The 21,683-nt window shown below is 41.7% G+C and overlaps 1 protein-coding gene across 12 annotated transcripts in view; it reads right to left on the reverse strand.

The window, feature by feature from the left end:
* Window positions 1–19,661, reverse strand: part of cadpsa (Ca2+-dependent activator protein for secretion a) — a 186,166-nt gene extending 166,505 nt beyond the window's left edge. For all 12 annotated transcript variants that reach the window (XM_069677542.1, XM_069677539.1, XM_069677541.1 and 9 more), the window contains exon 1: window positions 19,311–19,661. In XM_069677542.1, the coding sequence (XP_069533643.1) occupies window positions 19,311–19,661 (351 nt within the window). The remainder of the gene's footprint in view (window positions 1–19,310) is intronic.
* Between the last annotated feature and the right edge of the window lie 2,022 nt (window positions 19,662–21,683).

The following is a 21,683-nucleotide window of genomic DNA, read 5'->3' on the forward strand; positions in this document are numbered from 1 at the left end:
TTAAATAGAGGTCTTCATAGGTCTACTTGGATCCCATGACCTGAGACCTGTGCTGGATTATGTCAACATTTATAAAGGTCAATCAGGTGTGGGTTGGGTCCCATTGTAATCTTAGTTTTGGGGCCTATTTATTTATTTTTGTTAAGATAATTGATAATGATTCAAGTGGTTCAGAAAAGACCAGAATCAACCACTTTTGTGACGATTGAGAGCATAAGCAAGTGTAGTTGGATAGTTGGAGGTTTGCAGAGCAAAGGAATTAAGGTTACCTTCTTTATTGGTGTGAAAAAGAAGCTAAAATGAAATGAATATAAAGTGGTCAAACCTGCCCTCCACCCCCTCATTTTTCTCGGCCTCATAAGAAGGTGTGGATGAAGACGACAAGACAGTAAGCACTATTAATTGTATTATTAATTGTTGGTGTACAAGTGTTGTCTGTGGCAAAATAGGGTTGAATAGAATTAAAACAAATAGAAATAGAGATGAAAAAGTATCAAGCAGTATATACAGTAAAACAGGTGAGAACAGTATGTTCTATTCAACATGATGACATTTCAGTGACATTTTCTGGTCTACGCTATGGACCTGACTCTTCTCCTGTCCATGAAATGAATGCTTTTTTGATCCAGGGGTAAGGAGTATAAAAGGCAGCTAGAACTCAGAGGCAGGGAGCATTTAACAAAAGAAGCTATAGTAAGATGCATTATGGTATATGTTGGATCCATTGGTTTTGGAGTTTGAGCCATATTTAGGACTCAAAGTCAGCATATCTCCATTCTGATCATTCAGTCTTTTACAATTCCTCTTATTCATAGAAGCTTATTGCTGGAATCGTAGATCATCGAACTATAACACGTGCAAATAGAAGTTACATTTATCTAAAGGTTTTATTCATTTGGCAGACGTCTTTGTCAAGGCTGCCCCGAAACAGTCCGCCAAACCGCAAGTCCATGAGAAGAGTTTAGTGGACCAAGTTTTCAATGGGCAGTTAGTCCCCGAACAAATTGTGAGGCCCACTGCTTTGTTGTCAGATGTTATGTATTAAAATGAACTTAAGAGTAACCTGTTTTTCTGTCAGATGCTTCAGATTAATATCTATTTCAACAGCACTGTTTAACCACTATGCCGAAACAAGAACGGGGTCATGTCACCACACCACTCTGCTGGAAATTCTATATTCTCATTCAGTAATTAACTAAGCAGCTAAAATGGGACAATGCCTCCATCCCTGGGAACATCCTCCATCCATCCATTATCTATACTGGAGCTTATCCCAGCTGTCATTGGGCTAGAGGCGGGGAACAGATCGCCCCTGGACTGACCGCCAGGACTGACACTTATACCCCTTTCCCACCTAAATTTAGCGTGTTGTCGCAGGTTCTTCAGACCCGGGAAGACCCGCTTATACATGCCGATTGTCTCTTTCCCATTGCCAGTGGAGTATACTCCAGTCTGTCTCTTTTCTGCTGCATTACCACCTGACGTCACAAATGCGCCGGAGACAGGGTTAGTGAACAGTGAAGATGTTACAGTGGTTAGGTCTTTATTGTATCTATTACTCATTCAGGCTATTTATCAAACTGTGCGCCAGAAAATTTGGAACAATGTTCTAGCACTGCTTGGACGGAGACGGGCAGAATTTGTAGCTGAGATGACAAGGAGTCGGAACGTTTTTTTGTGTTCCCATCAATGCAGATCGGCGCCGAGGCGATAATTACCTGGGTCTACTGCAGAGTCATTTGACCCGGGTCTGAATGTAGATGCAAAAAAGCCGGGTGTTTTTTGACCAGTGGGAAAGCGGCTATAGAAACAGACAAACTTCAATGCTCACATTCACACCAATGGGAATTTTAGAGTCACCAATGAACCTAACGAGCATGTCTTTGGACTGTGGGAGGAAGCCGGAGTAACCAGAGGGAACCTAAGCATGCATGGGGAGACCATGCAAACGCCACACAAAAAGGCCCCCTATGTCTGAACCTGGATTCTAACCAGGAACCTTCCAGGTGTGAGGTGACAGCGCTACATGACTGCACCACTATGCAGCCCTCCTGGGAACATGTTTAGTCTATAAAAAACCTGCAAGAAGTGTTCACTGTAGCTTAACATACTTAAAAACCAGCAAAGTAGACTCAGCTCGACTCTGCATTGATGCAATTAATGCTGTGAAAGTGTGTTGTGTCTTTTAAAGTTGAAGTAACAGTTATATTTGAATATGTACAGCAGTCACGTCAGCATATCCCTTTGACTGTATTCAAATACATTGTATGTTTGCATATTTAAAAACCACTCTGTGTGTGTACTATACTATTTTCTAATTTGGCTCCGAAGCCACTGATATAACAGTAACTCCTCCCTTTCTGCCATCTGTTAGAGTGTTGTAGAGAGTTGCGGCTGCACCAGGAGCGCCAGCTTTGTCTGCTATTTTTGTCATGTCAAAGTAGCGCTTCTTTTGTTGTGTTTTATATGAATGCATGGATGAATTTCAGAACCTCCTCTGTAAATGACTGCAGTGCCAAGTGGGAAAAAAAACAGTGTTGTTACATCCATAAATAACACATTGAGTCGAAGCTAATTAGGTTCCACTCCAACTATAGAAGGTTTAACTGTAGTACAATTTACTGAAGGGTTGTTGCTGTTTTGAATAACATTATATGCATATGAATTTCCAAACAAGTTACACAGAATGTACAGAAGGCATGAATGTAATTTTCTTATATGGTAATGATACTGAAATGTATGAGCCCCTCAATTGTGCTGCCAAAATAGATGTTCTATGGCTGCCATCGGAGAGTCCCGTTAAGAGAAGTGGATAAGAACTAGTTGCAGGTAGTTTATGTGACAATAACAAGCAAAAACAGTTAGTCAAAGCTGCACTGAAACAGTTTCACTATAAATATCAGAGGCTTTCTATGGACTTTGGATGGACATGAGCAAGAGAGGTGTCAAAAAAAATCTTCTATGTGCTCGCTTGATTTTGCTTTGGGATTCTTTCAGAGTTCATCAAGTGTTTTAACAGCAGCCAATTTCTCTGCAGTGCTGTCCTCTCTGGGTTAGGTGAAACAGTGACTAAAACGGGTAAAAACCATAAACCGTATAAACATGACGGCTCCTAAAAAACAGAGAAGCCAAAACCTCTCTATCACCCCCTGCTGACTGGCTTCAGTAGATGGACGGATGGACGGATGGACGGACGGACATATAGATAGATAGATAGATAGATAGATAGATAGATAGATACTTTATTGATACCGAGGGTAATTTAGGCTTCCAGTAGCTTACAAGACGTATGTAAAAACACACCTGTCAACCCAACCCCCCACCCCCCCTTAAGCCTGTAAGAAAACAATAAAATTAGACAAAAAAAAATAAAAATAAAGGCTATTAAACTTACAACTATACACTGCAACATTGAGTAGTGGCTGTATGGAGGTAGTTTAAATATAAACATGATGAGTAGAATTAGTGCAAAAAAAATAACCATAAATAAATGATCATTAAAGTCATGCTTTAAGTCCTGCTGTAAATTCACTTTTCAGTCTGTGCGTTGTTTGCTTCCCCCTGTCAGCACCGAGAAGAGTTGAACAGTTTTATGGCCAGGGGGACAAAAAAGTACAGGTCATAAATAAAGTGTCGGTCATAAAGCCCGCCTCCTCCATGTTAACAGATGGGACATGGGTCAAACTATAAAATCATAATACATGTCAAATACATTTTTCTATCATTATAGTTATTTCTGTGACCTCGTGATTGACACCTCTGTAGAGGAGGAACGGCGAGAGGAGATGTAACTAACACTAACACTCCAGTCAGTACGCCACCAGCGCAAGATGTCAGCGCGGGCCTTTGGGGTATTTTGGCTTCTAATAAGTACAATTAGAGGTGTTGGAGATGTGTCGTCCATTTTTATACACAATCTGTGGTAAAAACAAAGAAAAAAGCCATTTCAACTAAAGAATTAGTGTTTTTTGATGCTTTACTGCAGATACACGAGAGGGAGATGTGTCAAAGAAATGGTTAAAGCAAGGCCCACAACAGGGATAGCAATCATATCACACCCATACAGTGTTATGGTAGAGCTTTGTTTTTAGGACTATTGCACTGGTGTCTGGTTTCCGGCCAACTCCTCTTGATATGATGTCACTGGTGATGAAAAGCTTGTAGATTAAATTCTGGTCGCTGTCTAAAAGCTCCTGGACTCTTCATGTAATTGCCCTGTTGCCCTGCAGAGGCTGATGAATATCATACATAGTATCAATAGATTGGATTTGTATGATGAGTCACCCCCGGGCTAATTACACGGCACTCAATGCTCTCTGAGAGTGGATGTGTGAAAGGACCTCTGAACCCTGAAGCATGGGATGTGCTTCGTGTGTGTGTGTGTTTCTTTATGAACACAACAGGCAAACTGACAAGGCTTTCATCATCGTTTGCAGCCTACATGCTGTCCTCATGAATAATGTAGACACTATTGATCTGTTTCTACAACACACACACACACATACACACACACATACACACACACACACACACACACAAGGCTTTGATGGCACAATTCAGAAAGGTTTCCCTCCTTAACTGCTGCTTTTGTGTCACCAGACACATTGATACTGAGAGCAGTGAAAACAGTTTGTGTTGTGGGAAACTCACAGCTGGAGTTTCACGGTGTTACATTATTAATTTATTAATTAGTATCATTGTCATCAGTAACAATCACCCTGAAACGAATGGTAAGGAGGATTTATTTTTGTAAATTCTTCATAATTCAAATAATTAATAACAAAATATTTTTTCCCTAATACAGTCAAATTAAATATTTGATATCAATTTCTGTGCCGTACTCTTTTTCTGCAGGACAGGACAGAGGTGAGTACAATGGCTGACAAGGGCAATCACGCTGCAACGACTCAAATGATCTCCGTTAGAAGAAAAGGGCTGCAAATTCAGAAACAATGTAAATCTAAAAACGTGCAAAACAAATGCAACGACAGAAACACGCTGCAAATGAAAAAAACAAGCTAATACACACAAACCCAGAAAACACGTGCAAAAGAAAAACGCTGCAAATCTGGAAGTGCTCCAGGCCTGTAGGGGGCGCTCGGCGTGACAGGTTTATGATTAACAGAGCCCTGTAACGTTAGACGCTGCTGGACCAGATTGTCTCTGTTGTCCATGTACCTCTGACTGCTGTGCAAAAACAACTTCATAACATGAGCAAAGAAATCACACCTGATCAATAGAAAGCTTTGCTGAAGTTACTGCTGCTAGCTGTAGCTTCTGTTAGGCGTGTAGCTAGCGATGCTTTATGATGACTCGGCCCGGTATCGGGCTCCAAGCACAGTAAAGTGTTGGTGTTAACTCAGCTAGCACAGGGGCTTCAGGAGTTTGGATAAACCACAACCCAAAAAGTAGTTTATTAAATCTTAAATCTTTACCTTAACAACAAATTAAACCAAACTAAGATGCTTTGATGCCTTAACCTAAATAAATTGCCACAGTAGTCACACTTTAGTAAGGTTTAGAAAACGTTATGTGTCTGTGCACTGCTACAACATGAAAAACTACGTCCATCTAAGTGAAATGGCATATAGGGAGTCACATGTTTTGCTAGCAGCTAATGTAGCCTTGAGAAGCTAACCTGCAGCAGGCTAAAGACGTCTGGTAAGCTTCTTTCAAACTTTTTTGTCAATTTGAAAACTTGTCGTCCTCTAGACTCTATAGAGCAAACCTGTGCTGGTATACTTCTATCACTGTTCTGTTGAAAGCATCCTCTCTTCTGGCATCCTGGTGTGGGTTTTCTAGCTGCACTGAGCCTGAGAGGACAGCACTTCACAGAGTTATAAAATCAGCTCAGAACATCACTGGAACACAGCTACCGTCTCTCTATGTGATATACCGACTTCTACATCGGGCCACAAATAAAACCGGAAACTTATCTCACCCAGGACATCACATTTTACCCTGCTGCACTCTGGAAGGCGCTCTAGGTATATTAAGACTTTTCATGAGCCACTCAAGGAGCTGAACTCTGTTAGGAAGTAGGACTGTGACTAAATATTGGGCAGAGTGCAGTTAATCATGACTAAGTGCAATGAACTGACTATTTATTACTGTTGTGCTGTGTAAATGTTTGTTGTCGTCTTTATCTTCTGTTTCTTGCTCTGCTGTAACCTTTACCACTGAAAGGAGATGCAATGGAATTTCATGTACATACGTGCAATGACAATAAAGTGTTCTATGCACAGGTCCTCCCCACGGTGTGATGTGTAATATCTGTTGAGTTCCATGCGGGTTTGGCAAAATGACAGCAGCATAATGAGAGGTGAAGGAAAGGACGAATGGATCCATCAGAGCTGTGGTGCAGAAAAACAAGCAGGCAGAGAGGGCTGATTGTCTTACTGCTTCGAGTGTCTCACCTGGGCTCACTAATCCCCGCTGGCCTGATTAGGAGAGGAAAGCAACGTAATTAAAAACAAAAGAGAACAAGGAAGCATTAAACTATGGATCTCTACTCTTCCAATTAGGAGATGGTATCACTCCTCTGACAGCCGAGAGAGAAAACAGGGAGTGTGATGAGATGAAGTATTTAGGAAACTGCGTATAAAAACAAGACTCTTACATATCTTTCTGTTGTTGATTTTGGTTTGTGTATGTGCATGGATATCATCATAATCAGTATTCCAGGTGGTGGCTATTACACAGTGACCCAGCAGCCTCATGGGGGTCATGTTTAATTAAAGGAGATTTTTTTCTTTTTTTCATGACAGAATGTCAAGTGGGAGTATCTACAGATCTCCACTGGAGCTTACAACACTAGCAACCACTATGCTGACAGTAAAACTGCTCTTTTTGACAATAAAACATGTCAATGGATTTACTCACCATTTTAAAGACTAAGGGCCTTCACCGAAGGTTTGCGCGGTTTTTGCAAATGCAACAAAAAGACGCCACCTAATTCTTGAAGCACACGCAGAGGGTTGAATGCACCTCAAAGCGTGCTACAGAACAAACATCGTCTCTGTGCTCCGGTGCTGTTTGCTCGTATTTAAATGAGTCATTATGCAAACATTCGGGGCAAATTTAGCCCCTTCCTATGCAAATGAGCCTCGTGGCAAAAAGCACGTAATTCACAAACAGCAGCGCTGACAGCACCGCGCCGATAGAGTGAAAATATAACCGCCTGCAGAGAGCTCGTGGTAACTGCTGCGCAGTATTACACGGGCTGCTACGCTCTGAGTTTCCAATGATTATGACGACAATTCCACCTTTTGTGTGATCAAAACAACTAAATAATAATTTATCATTATAATTATAATCAGGAGATTAATCAGTCCGGGGCTGAGGCTAAATCTCAGCACACGGCCACACTTAGTCCGCTTGTGTGCAGACAGTCTGGAGCCATTATGCATAACAAGGATTATATTATATTTGGACGAGCTGCTGTTTCGGTGTCGCTCAGAAATGCAGCTGGGTTGCAGACCGTAAACTCGTAAACACCTGTCGAGTTTGGGCTTTACAATAAACTGTTAAGAGAGCTGCCTCCTCCTGTCCCTGCTCATCATCGATCTGTGGATGTTTCATCTCAAGGTTGTAATGTTTTTTAGTCTTACTTAATAATGAAACTGAACCAGTTTCATTCAGCTCTCCTTGTGCGGTAAAAGCAGTGATTTTGTCCAGAATCCTGCAGAAGAAGTCTAGAGAGCTGATTTGTTAGGACATGAGATCTGTGCAGACAATAAATAATTCAGACAAATAAATTCACATCAGTTTCATTGGACTGGCTTGTAAAGTCCAAATGTGAGGAAGCTGCAAAATTTTAGTCATATATCCAATTCTTTGACAGTTTAAACTGCTCCATTGGGATTCTTGATCGTGCAGTCAGTCAAGAGAAATCACTTATATTTGCTGCAACTGAGAGTATTCATGTGTCACAAAGTCTCTGGCACCAGCTTTTCATGAGGACATAAAAATCTACTCTGGAGCATGTCAGCTACCTATGTAGCTTTAATGACGCTTTAAAGTGAGTTTCAGTTCATGTCTGAACCTGAAATTATTTAGGATATAATCTTGAGATTTACCCTCACATCTCTGTTCCATGCAGAAGGATAAAAAAATCTGTTTCACTCAAATCCACTGTCCAAATCCAAAAGATTATATCTGCGTATGATTGAAGCATTACATAACTTTGGCGAGTCGTAGCCTCAGAAAGTTTGTGCTGAATGTTTTGAAACAAAAAACCTGCATTCCTTTAATCCTCCTCCTCCTAATTAGTTTTTTTATTTTCATGTGTTTTCCAAACTAGCTGCTCCTCCAGTAATTTAAATCCTTTGAGAGAGGCGTCCTTGTATTCTTGAGCGGATCTCTGTCTGGAGTTGTTTCCATGTGAAAAGCTCCTTGTTCTTTTACTTTTTCCCCTTTTACAGCTCAATTGGAAATTTAAATTTTGTGTAAAAGCTTCAGGAAGTAAAAAAAAAATTGTTTGCTTATCAGACAGGAAAGACAGGAAGGAGTAAATTTAATTAAAACCAGTTGAATAAAGCAAAGACAGTGACTGAAAGATGAATGTTTTAATCCTACATGATAAATGTGCCCTGTAGATTTTAATCCCAGCACACATCAGATGAGGCTGCCCTGGTCCCTGATGTAGGGATCTCGGCTCTTTGTCCAAATCGCATCAGGTCAAAGGACAGAAGAATAACGCTGACAGTATTGACCATCTCATGGACTGTAATCCATTTCATCCATCCTCAATACAGCGGTTGTTGTGCCTCTCAGACAAAGATACAAATATCTGGGACAATCCTCTCTGAAAAGTTGGTAAACAGATTTAAAAATGATCGACTGGTGGTCTGAGACATCCTGCTCTTATTCCCAATTTGTCAAATAAGGCAGCATGGAAAGTAGCACAATGCTTTAAAATAGTAGCTTATAAATAATAGCTTGTTTTGATGCAGTTGAAGTCAGACGATGTAGATTAAAGAGCAGAAAAGTCCGCTTCAGGCATCAGTCCGGGGCAAAGGAAGAGTTTAACCAACACAAGACTGTCATCAGGAGACCTGGATTTGAATCCTATGTGAAATCTATAGAAACCTACAGGCAAAGTTGACCTATTAACATAATATACCTCAGTTACACAAACCATCATCTTTTTCCTTGACCTAACCAAGTAGCTGGTGCCAAAACACAACCAAACAACTACGAGATTGGTCAAGACTACTCGAACTACAAATGTACTCTCTCATACCAAAGTCTGTTCTCACGTGTAAAGACCATAGACTGTATAAATAATGGACGTAGTCTCAGTGACGTCACCCATTGGTTTCTGAAGAAGCGTTTTGAAGCCCGAATTGTGCCGGCGCTGGGGGTCGCCATATTGGAAATGCCAGAGCCGGTTAATCCAGAGGCAGGCAAAGAGGCAGAGCGCAAACAAGCTGAAGCCTATGGCTGAGCTCTGTGGGCGGGCCGCATGAATCAGCCAGCTACGGCTATGAAGCTAGGCTATATGCTCCACAGCGTAGCTAGCTGTTATTAGCCATAGACTGTATAAATAATGAATGAGCTAGTTTGACTTTGCCAGGAGGAGATTCTGTTTGTGACGGTGACTGACTGCAGGTGTTTAGTTATCAGAGTAAAGAAGTAGCAGACTTGCTGCTCGCTCGCTCGGTGAGAAAGCAGCGAGCCGACACATAACAGGAAACGTAAAATAACCGGTCTCTTCATCACTACGGTCCGCTGTAATCTCTCCGGGGAAAAGTCAACAACTACTGACTCCTATTTACTGACCGACGATTAAACAAATGTTTGATAAACACTGAACAGGCTAACAAGCAGCTAAAGGGAGCACAGTATACCTGCTAATTAGTGCTAAAAATATTTCTATACAATAACATTTAACTCATCAAAAAGCTGGAGCTCAGACTTCTTGCACGAACATAAAGTTCCATAAATCCCACAGAGAGATTATTTGTCCAAACTTTGAATGAAAAAACCCCCAAAAGTCTCCAACAACACAAACAGGTGAAGTTAAGCTCAGTGTCTGTGTCTGTGTTGACGTCTAGCAGACAGCCAGCTGGATCTACCTGTCAATCAAGTGATCCGGCCCCTATGATTTAAGGCTTAATATAATTAAAATGAGTGTATTAAAAAAATCACCCCTGTAGAGTTCTCTTGAACAATAAAATTAGCTATTTATAACAAAACCGTTTTTGTACCAGGCTGTAAACATGTTTATTTCTGCTGTAATGTTATTTTTTGTTTTCTGGAACCTCAAGTTGCCACTCGGGGAACTGCAGTTTTTTGGACTTCCGCATTGGCTTCATTTTTCAACACAGAGGTTGCCGCTTACAGACATTTTTATGTAGAATCTGTAAATAGAAATTATTTTCAGTAAGGCACCGAGGATGAAGTTGAGGTTGAGAAACAACGTCTACAACCGAATTGTAAGCTGCACATATGTGCATATGTGTGTTGTATATGTGTTCATAGCAGCTCTACCTGCAACAAATGCTTGAAGACCTTAAAAGACAATTTGCTAAATCTTCAAGAGACGATTGAAGATTAAAGAAACCTTCGAACAAGGAACAGGCATGGCTTTATCTCTTCTCAGCCCACAGCATCTCCAGCCCGGCGCAGTACCACCCACCTCCCAGCTGACTGGCGAATGTGTTTGAGCAGGCGTATGAGCTCCAGAGTGCGATCTAAACACAGAACATCAAATTAGACTGTTATTCTCTGTCAATATCCTCTCGTAACACTCAGACCGACTCTGACTTTGTGTCTGAGCCGTGATGCTGATGTGTGTGTGTGAATGGCTCGCATTCAAGAGCCTTTGAAGTGTCCTCTGCATTCAGCAGGTGTTTGAGCTGATGAGAAAACATATTTGTGTCCTTTCATCCCGCCTTCCCTTCTCATACCACGATCAGTCCGTTTCCTCTGTTAGTCATGAATGAACTGAAAGCTACTGATGTGTAATGTTTGTTGTGCTTAAAGCGGTTGGCTGGTGATTGAAGGCTGTGGGGAAGTTTTTGTTGTTGCTGCATGAGCCTGCCTGGATTAAAGTGGCACTTAGCAGACAGCCTGAACAGTATAGAGCAAGAGGAGTGGAGCGGCAACAAATAGACTGCTTTTATGTTGTACAACATTGATCCTGAATATGATGTAGTAATTTCTAATTTACTGATTTGACAGAATTAGCAGCAGTTTGACAACACACACACTGTTTCTTTGTTGAATTTTAAAGTCATGTCGCGAGTGATGGTATATGTGTTGTTGTTTTAATCAATACAAGGTGCAAAAAAATGTATTAATAAATATAGCATGCTTTTATTCCCCACATGTTTTGTGTTAACTCTAGCAGTTCCCATGCAGCAGCCTTAATAAGTTCAATGAAATGTGGTTGACATGAAGAGCACAGGAGGGACAGAGGAATAGGGCTGGGTTTAAAAAATCGATTTTTCCAATTCGAATCAATTCTCATTTGAATGAGCCAATATCGATTCATAAATCCCAAGATCGATCTTTAAAAATATGTAAAAATGTGTCTGATCACTCACATTTCTGAGTGCTCCTGAACGCAGCACAACTCAGCAGCCCCTCAGGCAGTGAGGGAGACATGCCCAGACTTGTTTACTGCAGCTACAACGGAGACATCAGTGATCGCCGATGGACTCTTTTTTATCGTGAGTGCGTCCATGAATATGCAAGTTAGTTTTGCACTGACGTTTATGTTACTCTCTGTTAGCGTCGTTGGCCGCGAGTGTATTTTCGGCATGTTGTTATACAGTATGCCTTTCCCTGTAAGTCTCATGTGGTTTTGTTCTTCGCGCTGTGAGATCTTGTGGCCAAATCTCGGGTTAGTTGAAGCCTAGTTCGTTTAATCAAAACCATGAGCCAGATGTTCAGACTGAAAATCTGAACTGGAAAAAAAGTTCATAAGCTGTCTGATTCATCAAATTGTTAATATCGTGTCGACTGCTGTGTGTTGGTCATGTTAAATAAAAAGTACATGATGTAACTTCTTTGGGGTCAATTCTTATTGTAAACATTAAACATTTTGATAATGCACCAGGTGAGAGGTGCACTGATATTGTAACTGAAATACCCCTAACACAAATCAATATCGAATCGAATCGGGACCCTGTGAAACGGAATCGAAACGAATTGAGAAATCCTTATCGACACCCAGCCCTCCTGAGGAGCCAAATTAATTTGGGAAAAAATTGTCATATTAGTTGTGAAGAAGCAATACATTGCTGTTACGGAAGTATAAAAGATTAAGAGCATTTAAAGAATGATATTAGTGCACGCACACACACTCAATAAAACAAAAAAAAACATTGCCAAATTTGTTCAGTTTTTTTCCCAAGTGTTCACATCCTCGGGCCCTGCCCCAAAATCACAGGATTAACCTTTGATGCAATGTGACACCGTCCAGCAGTGCACAGTGTTGGCCAATCAAATATATTAACTCAAACACTGTGCTTATGTACAACTCTATGAGGTACTTATATTTCATCTGTGTTATCCCATTTCATGTTGCTTGACGCCGGGAACACACCGGACGCCGAAGCGGCGCGAATAGCCACGGAGCGTAGCCCGTTTCCTTTTGGTGGCCATGTTAACCGATTGTGTCGTTCACACCAGACGCGCCGCGGCGATCGCGTCAATCCTGGCAGGAAGTCAAACATGAAACAACGAAAGAAAACGGTCAATTTTCAAAATTAAAACAATTTTCAAAATAAAACACCGCGATTGACAAATGCAATGTTATATTTGTGTGCTTTTATATATTTGTCAGTATCGAAACAGAGCGCGAGAGAGACGAAGATACACACACACACACAGACATAGACACACACACAGACACGCGCACACACACACACAAGAAAGAGAGAGACACAAGGTGGACTGCCTATAGGGGTGCGGGTGGGGTGTCAAAACACACACGCAAACAAAGAGAGAGAACATGATGAAAAAACAGCTCCAAATGTGAGTAAACGACAGCTTAGGAGCAGAGGCGCTTGTCGACCAGCGCAGAGAAATGCGCGTCTGGTGTGAACGGAAGTGCTCCGGCTCGCGCGCCATCTTCGTTGCGCGGCGCTTCGCAGTGCTTCGGCATCCGGTGTGTCCCCGGCGTAATTCTTCTACTCCGCTTCATTATAGGGACATTTTGACTTTTAATTTAATGGTATTTTTTATCACTGTAGATACAGAATTTTAAACAGAGATTTTATACACAAATGAAATTAGGTGGATTATTATAGATTAAGCTTTACAGCTGTGTTTAAAGTATTACCCCCCATCTATTGCTGAATGAAATCCATTTACCATATACATTACTCTGAAATGGCACATTGTACATATTGTTAAGTATATCCATCCATCCATTATCTATACTGCTTATCCTGTTCAGGGTCGCAAAGGGGCTGGAGCCTGTCACAGCTGTCATTGGGCGAAAGGCGGGTTAATCCCTGGACTGATCGCCAGCCAATCACAGAGAGACAGACAACCTTCAATGGGCAATTTGGAGCCCTAACGAGCATGTCTTTGGACTGTGGGAGGAAGTCGGAGCACCCGGAGAGAACCCACGCATGCACGAGGAGAACATGCAGACTCCACACAGAAAGGAAGAGAATACTGATGCTCATACTTATGTACAACTACTTCATTAAATGTTGAATTTGGGACTCTTACCTTTATTTTGACAATGTTATATTACAACTTTTACTTCAGTTATTGATCTGATATTGGATGATTTTGCACCTTAAGGCTGCGTGTCCACTAACGCTGCTTTTTACGCTGGCAGCGCCCACGACCTCAATTTCAGAACGCTCCTCGCCAGCGCTTACAGTTGCTAGGTTACAGAGGAATTTAAATCCCAGAAATCATAGAACAATGTAAAGGAATCATGTCCTGGCGTTAGCAGCAGCTCTGGACCTGGAAATTGTACCCTCGAAAAAAGGAGTCTGGGTGCATGATATTAACCATGCCAGGGAAAGGCTCGGAGAATATCACCGACTGGTACAAGAGGTACAGGGTCCTATCTGAGATTGTTTTAGAAGATCGGCCTATCCATCGCGCAAATGCAGGCCAATTTTAGGGAGACCATGAGCATGGCATTTGCCTGAGGTCAGTCAAGAAATACGATCTTCACAAAAAAGACACTCACCAGACATCCCGACAGACGTGGCAACATCTCTCCACGCTTCAGCCTTTTTATATACAGTATATCGTGGTAACCCTTCAAGGAGAGGTCAAAACTGACTCGGTTGTCAGTGACCAGCAGGATTAGTTTCTCCTCCGCTGTTGTTGTTGACCAAGTGGGTATCGTAAATCCCACCCCTTGTCAATTTTGATTGGTCGTTGTGGGAGAAATGACATTGACGAGCGCAGCGGTGTTCCAAAAGTTGAACTGTTTTCAACTGAGAGCGCAGTGAGCTCAGCGCCAAAAACCACTGATGCCGAGGGCGTTTTTTGGGTTGAGGAGGCTGAGCGCTGAAAACCGAACTGCACTGGTTTTGAATATAAAAAAGGCGCTGCCAGCGAAAAAGGCGCTGCCAGCGAAAAAAGCGCCGTTAGTGGACACGCAGCCTTAAATCTTAATCCGGTGTCAACATTCATTATTTTATATAATGTTGCTGCTTGATGTACAAAAACAAAAAGGAAAACCTCTTAATGCAAACTTCTTTCATTCATTTCAAAGAGACCCCTGCCTGCTCACAGATGATTGAGAGGACTGAGACAAAAAACACCCATCAAATACCTGCAGGCGCACATTCCTGGTACATGTGATAAATATAGCAACATCATTTAAAGCTCAGAGGTCCAGTTATTAGCTTTTGAAGCTGTAAACCACAACTCGCTGTCCCCTGCCGTCACACTATTATAAACTGCTGTGCAGACAGATCTGATAAACCTTGGAACTCATGAATATATTAGTCAGTCTGGACTCCTGGATCTTATTTCATCAATAAAACTCCTATTTCAGAGCAACCAAATCTGTTAGCCGTAGGTTGAAGGAGGTGTTTTAATGGTACTTAAACAAATGTCACTGTCATATTACAGTTACTAATCATCCGCAGCCACAAATAGATACATTACGTCATGGCTTTTCATCCAGCAAACAGCTATCGTGTCTGTCTTTCACTGCCCTCTGTACCCTCCAAAACAAATGCATACGCTAGCCACATCAAGATCTTTACGTCACCAGGCAAGGCGTACCACTTTCTGCGTTAGGGGTCTACCAAAATACTCTGTTACAAGTAAATGATTTAAAAATCTTACGTAAAGTAATCAAAACTAAGGGTGCTTTCACACCCGACAGCTTTGGTCTTGACATTCAGAATTAACTCCGATAGTCTGGTTCATTTGGACAGGTCAGAACACATTCGAACTCTGGTGCGGACCAAACCACCGGACCATGGTCCACTGGAAAAGACGGGACTCTGTTTCCAAACGAACCACGGTCCGGTTAGATTCAAGTGAGAACATCATCAGACTTAAAGTAGGACCTAATATAGGAGCAAACCAAAAAATGTGCATTGTTATCAGATGTTGACAGCAAGATAAGTAGTGGTTGTTGAAAATTATGCTTGTGGAAACGCCGAAGAATACGGAGGTGTTCAAACTGTTCAGTGAAAAACTGAAGGAGAATGGAACTGATCGAACAGTGGAGCAATGTTGGTTAGAGGTATAAAAACTCTGACAACACATTAAAGTCTATGATTGTGTTGAGTGTGATTGAGGAGCATGCTCTCTCTCGTTGTTAACTTCAGGGAGTTTATCCATGTGGAAAACTTTTGGTCTGCTGGTAAAAGCTGCCGTGTGAACACAAACCAAACTCGAGGCAAAATGCAACTTGTAACAATTTGGTCTTTGATTCGGACCAAACAAACGGACTTTAGGTGTGAAAGCGCCCTGAATGTACTTCAGTACAGTAGAGTGTTGTTATCAATTTCTGCATTTATTATCGTTGCATTAACATAAAGGGGGCATTTTGACGACGCAATAGTTTGCAGTAATGCTATTTTGTTACCAACTGTTAGTTTGATCTAATAAAAATACATCATATTTAAAGAGACATTAGCATGTTTTGTATCTACAATCTTTATCCATAAAGTACCCTGAAATTTAAGCTGTTAAAAATGTGCTGCAAAAAGTACAGTGTAATATATATCTGTGAAATGTAGTGGAGTAAAGTGCAAGTACCTCAAGCTAGTATTTAAGGGGAATATGTGAGTAAATATTCAAAATTACTGTCCACTGCACTTGATATAGGCTCTAAGCATGATGTCGACTATTATGCTTGTAAACCCAGTCAGTTCATGCTCAGTGCTACACTTAAAAGCACAACAGCAGAGTGTCTTTCATCATGTATTCCCCGGTGAAGAGGAGAATCTCATGGGGACAATGAGCGGGATAGAGTAAGTGTAACATGATGACATCAGAATAACATGTTGACACACACAGAAAATAACACGAGCCGTAGTGAGCGCTGTAGAGCTGGTCGACTCTCACCGGTGCCCTTTGTGTGAAATATGGAATAAACATGTGGCTGAGCTCGAACTGACAATAAGCGCTGTGAACGTCTCTAAGCGGGATGTTTATATGTAGATGCGTTCACAAATGTGCTACGACAACATATCACTGCTAGTAAAACACAGTGTACAATAAAAACTCTGCTATGTGAATGGGTGAAGAGTTGGCTTGGCTTTAAGGCTGACTTTATGATAACAATGTACGACTTAATGCAAATAAATAACAAAATAATGACTCTTTGATTCAGGCTTGAATTTTTAAATGTAAATGGATGGTAGTTTTATCCCAGGTCGCCAAATACAGACGCTTAAAGGGATAGTTTGGGGTTTTTAAAGCAGGGTTGTATAAGGGACTCAAATAGTAAGTGTACCGCGTACAGTAGATAACAGTAAGCATGGCCACTGTTAGGAGAAGCCGACCGGAGTTCCTACATGGAAGCTAAGCTAAGCACCACTGCAGACGGGGTCAGGAGTACCACGTACTTTAGCCACGTAAAAGGGTCCTACATACAAACAATCATTTCAGTTCAAGTGTACACTTTTTTTGGTCACCGTTTCCTCTCGGCGTCAGGCAGCCCTTTCCCTCAGCACTATGTCTTACTCCACACAATGGTCCTGTGCCGACGCATGCAGTGCATGAATCAGCTGTTTGGGTCAGCGGTTAATAGAAGAGACAACAAATAAAAGACAACACAATATTATAGAAACAACAAAATGTAGCATGTTTTTCCTTCTTTCTAACGTAGTAATGTGAAACAAGTTGTCTGGCTAAGTTAAAAGCCTTCTTATAATAAGGTACATTTACTAAAAATAAGTGTGAGGTGGCAGTAGAACATTTATTTTCATGTAGTAAGGTTACTGCTAATGTTTTTCTAGTGTTTTAAAAAACAGATGTTGCTGCTTGCTACCTGTAGAGCAATATCACTGTGTGCCACATGATCAATTTATATGTATTCCAAAACTGTGATTATCTTAAACATGTTGCTGTTTTAAACTCTGCAGAACTATCCAAGGCAAATGATTTCGGATTTAAAACAAAGACACCATTGTAAAAGACAAAAGGACATAAACATAATGAAAGCCATAGATTTGGTGCTACAACGGCAAAGACGCAGTCTCCTCCAGAACCAGAAGCAACTCGTCTGAGGACTAAAGTGACTTTGATGTAACGTGATTTTAGGAGGTCAGACAAATAAAAAGGAGCTACTTTTAGTGGAAAGACATAAACCATATAAAGCATATAAAGTGGAAAAAGGACGGGCCCGAGGATAGAACCCTGAGGGACACCACTAGGGTTAGGTGCAGGGGAAGATACAGAGGTTGACAGAAAAGCTTCTGTCAGTCAAGTAAGACCTGAATCGCTCTAAGGCTGTATTGCGAACAAAATGCTGAAGATAAGAAAGAATTATTTCATGGTCGACTGTGTCAAATGCAACTTTAAGAGCACAAGTAACAAACAGGGAAAATTCAGTAGCTATTCAAATATTCATTAAATCTTTCAAAGCAGTAGGAGTTTTGACATCAATATAAGATTGGTAACTACTGAGGTGTCCAAATTGGGTTTTTCACACTACAGCTTGCTTTAAGTTTGCTGATAAAACACCTGAAGCAGGAGTGTCCAATAATTTGGAGGTCTGGTCCAAACGTTCTAAAAATCTAAGTAATTTATTTTAGAAGAGAACAAAGCTCAGTCTGGTTTAGGACAGCATGACAACATGACAGTGCTGGATGGATCATACGAAGGGTCGAGTCAATTGCCGACCCTATTTTAATGATTGTGTTTTCTTTAAAGGCATGCAGTACTGGTACTGACCAATAGGGGTCTGCAGACCACCAGTTGAGATCAGTGATACATGAAAGTGAATCTTGAAAAATGCCATCTTTGATAGTATTTCATAATCAAATTAATACACTGGACTAATGTATCTCTGGTTGTGTTGGATGTAGTGACATTCCTAGGATCACATAAACGCTGTATAAAAAACATTCCCCCCCTCACAGAGGATGTTACTCACTGCTGGTGTGGAAGAGCAATTTCTCCTGTGCAATAGATTGTTCTAATAAGAGCTCAGCTTGAGGCGAGCAGGAGGAGGGGGACATCACTGATGCTTCTGTGCCCAGAGGCAATTCTCATGCAAGAGCTACTACAATGGGTGGGAACAAAATGAACACCATGACACTCTCTCTCTCTCTCTCTCTCTCTCTCTCTCTCTTTCTCTCTCTCTCTTTCTCTCTCTCTTGTCATCCTCGCCTCTCCTTGGGTTGCCAACCTGTCTGTCTTTAGTTTGGATCTCATTGTTCCTGAAGCTGTTTTAACCCTTTGTGACACAGTGCAGCCTTGTCATCATAATTCCAGGATGTTGGGAAAAAAGAAATATTTCATTCATAAAGATATACCAAGTCGCAGTGTGGTCTTTTGGAGTGCAATGCCTGTGGTTAGAAGCTTTATGTGCAGTGAGGTAGTGTAACTATGATGCAGACTGCGCTTTATCCATCACAGACGAACAACTACCTGTTAACCTCCTGCTAGAAGTTTAATCCTCATGCGATCTGAAATACATTAAATAATTGAATTATGAGAGGATTCGTCTTATACACAACCCTGTACTCGGAGTTACATTTTTTCATTCTTAAAAATTCGGCCAGAAGGACTCCATGATGCGACCATGGAAGCAACAGTTGGTGTCATGCGTCTAAGTGGAGCCTTGGAGGAGGAAACATGTATTTAAAACATAGTTTTTCGAGGTTTTGTCTCCTTTTTCACTCTGATCTTACCTTCTGTTGTCTCCTGGCCATGTCAGTAGGTTGCTTTGCGTTAAACGGATATGCGATGCAGCGCATCACAAACACATACAGCTGGAGTCTCTTTTTCTTCTCCTCTTCCTCTCTCTGCATCTTCTCCAGGTCTTCTTTTTCCTTGTCGCTGCCAACCGACGGGCTGGGGCTGGAGGGTCGGCCACCGCCACTCCCGCGGCCCCGGGGCTGAAGCCCTGCGCCGCCGTGGCTGTCGGCGGCTCGGCTCGGTGACGGCCGGGCTCCTGCGACGCTCTTCGGGGCCGCCACCTCTTTGCGCTCCACCTCCAGTATCTCATCCCCTTCCTCCTCGCTGGAAGACGGGTCCAACATGCTGCCGAGGCTTGGATGGAGGCTGCACCTGCTGTCAATGTAACACTGGGAAACTAGAATAAGATGCCGGTAAGCCTCAGAGGGAGAGATCCGGGGGGGAGCCGCTCTGGGAGACGCGAAACCTGACTGATGAGTGGATCAGACTGTTGCTTTCCAGGAAAAAAAAACTGCCGTCAGACGAGTCAATCTCAGGAGAAAAAAAGAAAGTGTTGAAGAGTCTGTGGTTGGTTGCGTGCTTTTCAAGCCAGTCAGTGGCACATAGGAGGGATTTATCATGAGAGCAGATATAAAGGGGGAGGGGTCGCAGGGAGAGTAAACAGGAGGAAGCGTTGATGTGTTGATGCTCTGCTGCCTGGAGGAGGAAGAGGCTGGGCTCCGGGCTGGCCGCGGCGCTGAAACCAGATCCCCGGCTGCTCTCAGATCAGTTTGATCACACTGTGAGCACAATGGATGAGCGGCCACCTGATGATCACACTCAGTCAGACAGAGACAGGTTTACACAGCACTAGACCGGATTTAAAACGGTTTGGCTTTCACAATAAAAGCTTCACTCTTGTGATATGAATGTATGAATGAATAAAAAATATATCTATCCATCCAGTGCTTCCACTACTTCATACTGTAAAGGCCTACCTGGTATATTGGGATACACACCTAACTTAATTACTGTAATTACTCTGTACAAACATTTGCTACAGGCGTGGCTTCCAAAAGTCTGCGGCTGTATTGTTTAAAGAGTGGATTCCCAACAGGAATTAGTCACATTAAAGCAAAATGAGGTTAATGATCATAATATCATGTATTTAGGGTTTAAGCACTTTAATGCTATTGGCTATAAATGCCAAACAAATAATATCACCAGTATCAGCGTCAAATCCCCCTTCATTTTCTGATTTTACAAGAAACATACAATTGGCTAAATCAAATAGGATCCTGCTAGCCATTTCAGTGTACAGTATTTATGCCTGTTCAAATATAAAGAGCTGTTTTGGTAAAGTGAATCATCGCTGACATCCAAGGCTAAGACATGTGTGCGCGCATGTGTGCAGTGAGTATTAGCAGTTTATGGGCTAAAACTGGAATTAGAAAAAACTAATGCCTTCAAATGCTGGGTTTTTGACTCTTGATAACAACATCTGAAGTTGTGTACACAATGTACTTTGTACTGTGTTTAATTGATTTACTTGTATGAACACTGCAAGTTACAGCAATATGGATGTCAAAAGACTTCCGAGATAGCAGCAACGTAATGCAGGAAATTTAAAGGCAATGACAAACAAAAAAGATTACAAACATTTTTTTATAGGGTCTATATGTGAGATTTTACATGTATTTATCACTCAAATATCATTTTTATTGCCAATGTGTGAAGGGATAGTAGAGGAACTGATAAATTGAGACCTTCCCCAACTTCCTCCGTTGACTCTAACAACATGTGGGCTGATTTTCATGTAAAGCACTCGGGACGGTTTTTCCGGGAAACAAGAGGATGTGACGTGTCTGTGCATTATTGAGTATATCTGCTAAGAGCTCATTCTACGCCACTACAGTCAACAGTGTGCAACACGAGACAACGCAAGCTGTGAAATGGAGATGGATAATGCCAACTAATGACAGCACCCACAACAACACCAACACAAACTACACAGAAGAATAAAAAACAAAAAAAAGTTTTCTAGTAAAGCTAGTGAGCTAGTTGGCTAACCTTAGCATGCTCGCTAATGTTATGACAACCAAAATACTATCCGAGTGTGTATGCCAGGGTTGTCAGTCTAACTTGACAAATAACTTTGCCAGCTAACATGATATTAACTGAGGTATTATGACCAACTGTGTTGATTTTGGTCAACATGATACCGGTCAACATGATACCGGTCAATGAACACGTCTCGTCAGTGAAAAGTAAACAGAGTCCGTGAGTTCCAACATTGAGCATGCTCAGTTTCACGTGTCTTCATCAGAAACCCCTGATGCTCGTTCATGTGTGCGAGTGTCCGCATGAGCGCGTACAAGAAAGTTGAC

Source organism: Semicossyphus pulcher, unplaced genomic scaffold (assembly GCF_022749685.1).
Source record: "Semicossyphus pulcher isolate SPU_LCO1_2020_fin unplaced genomic scaffold, fSemPul1.0.p SCAF_3, whole genome shotgun sequence".
Lineage (NCBI taxonomy): Eukaryota > Metazoa > Chordata > Actinopteri > Labriformes > Labridae > Semicossyphus > Semicossyphus pulcher.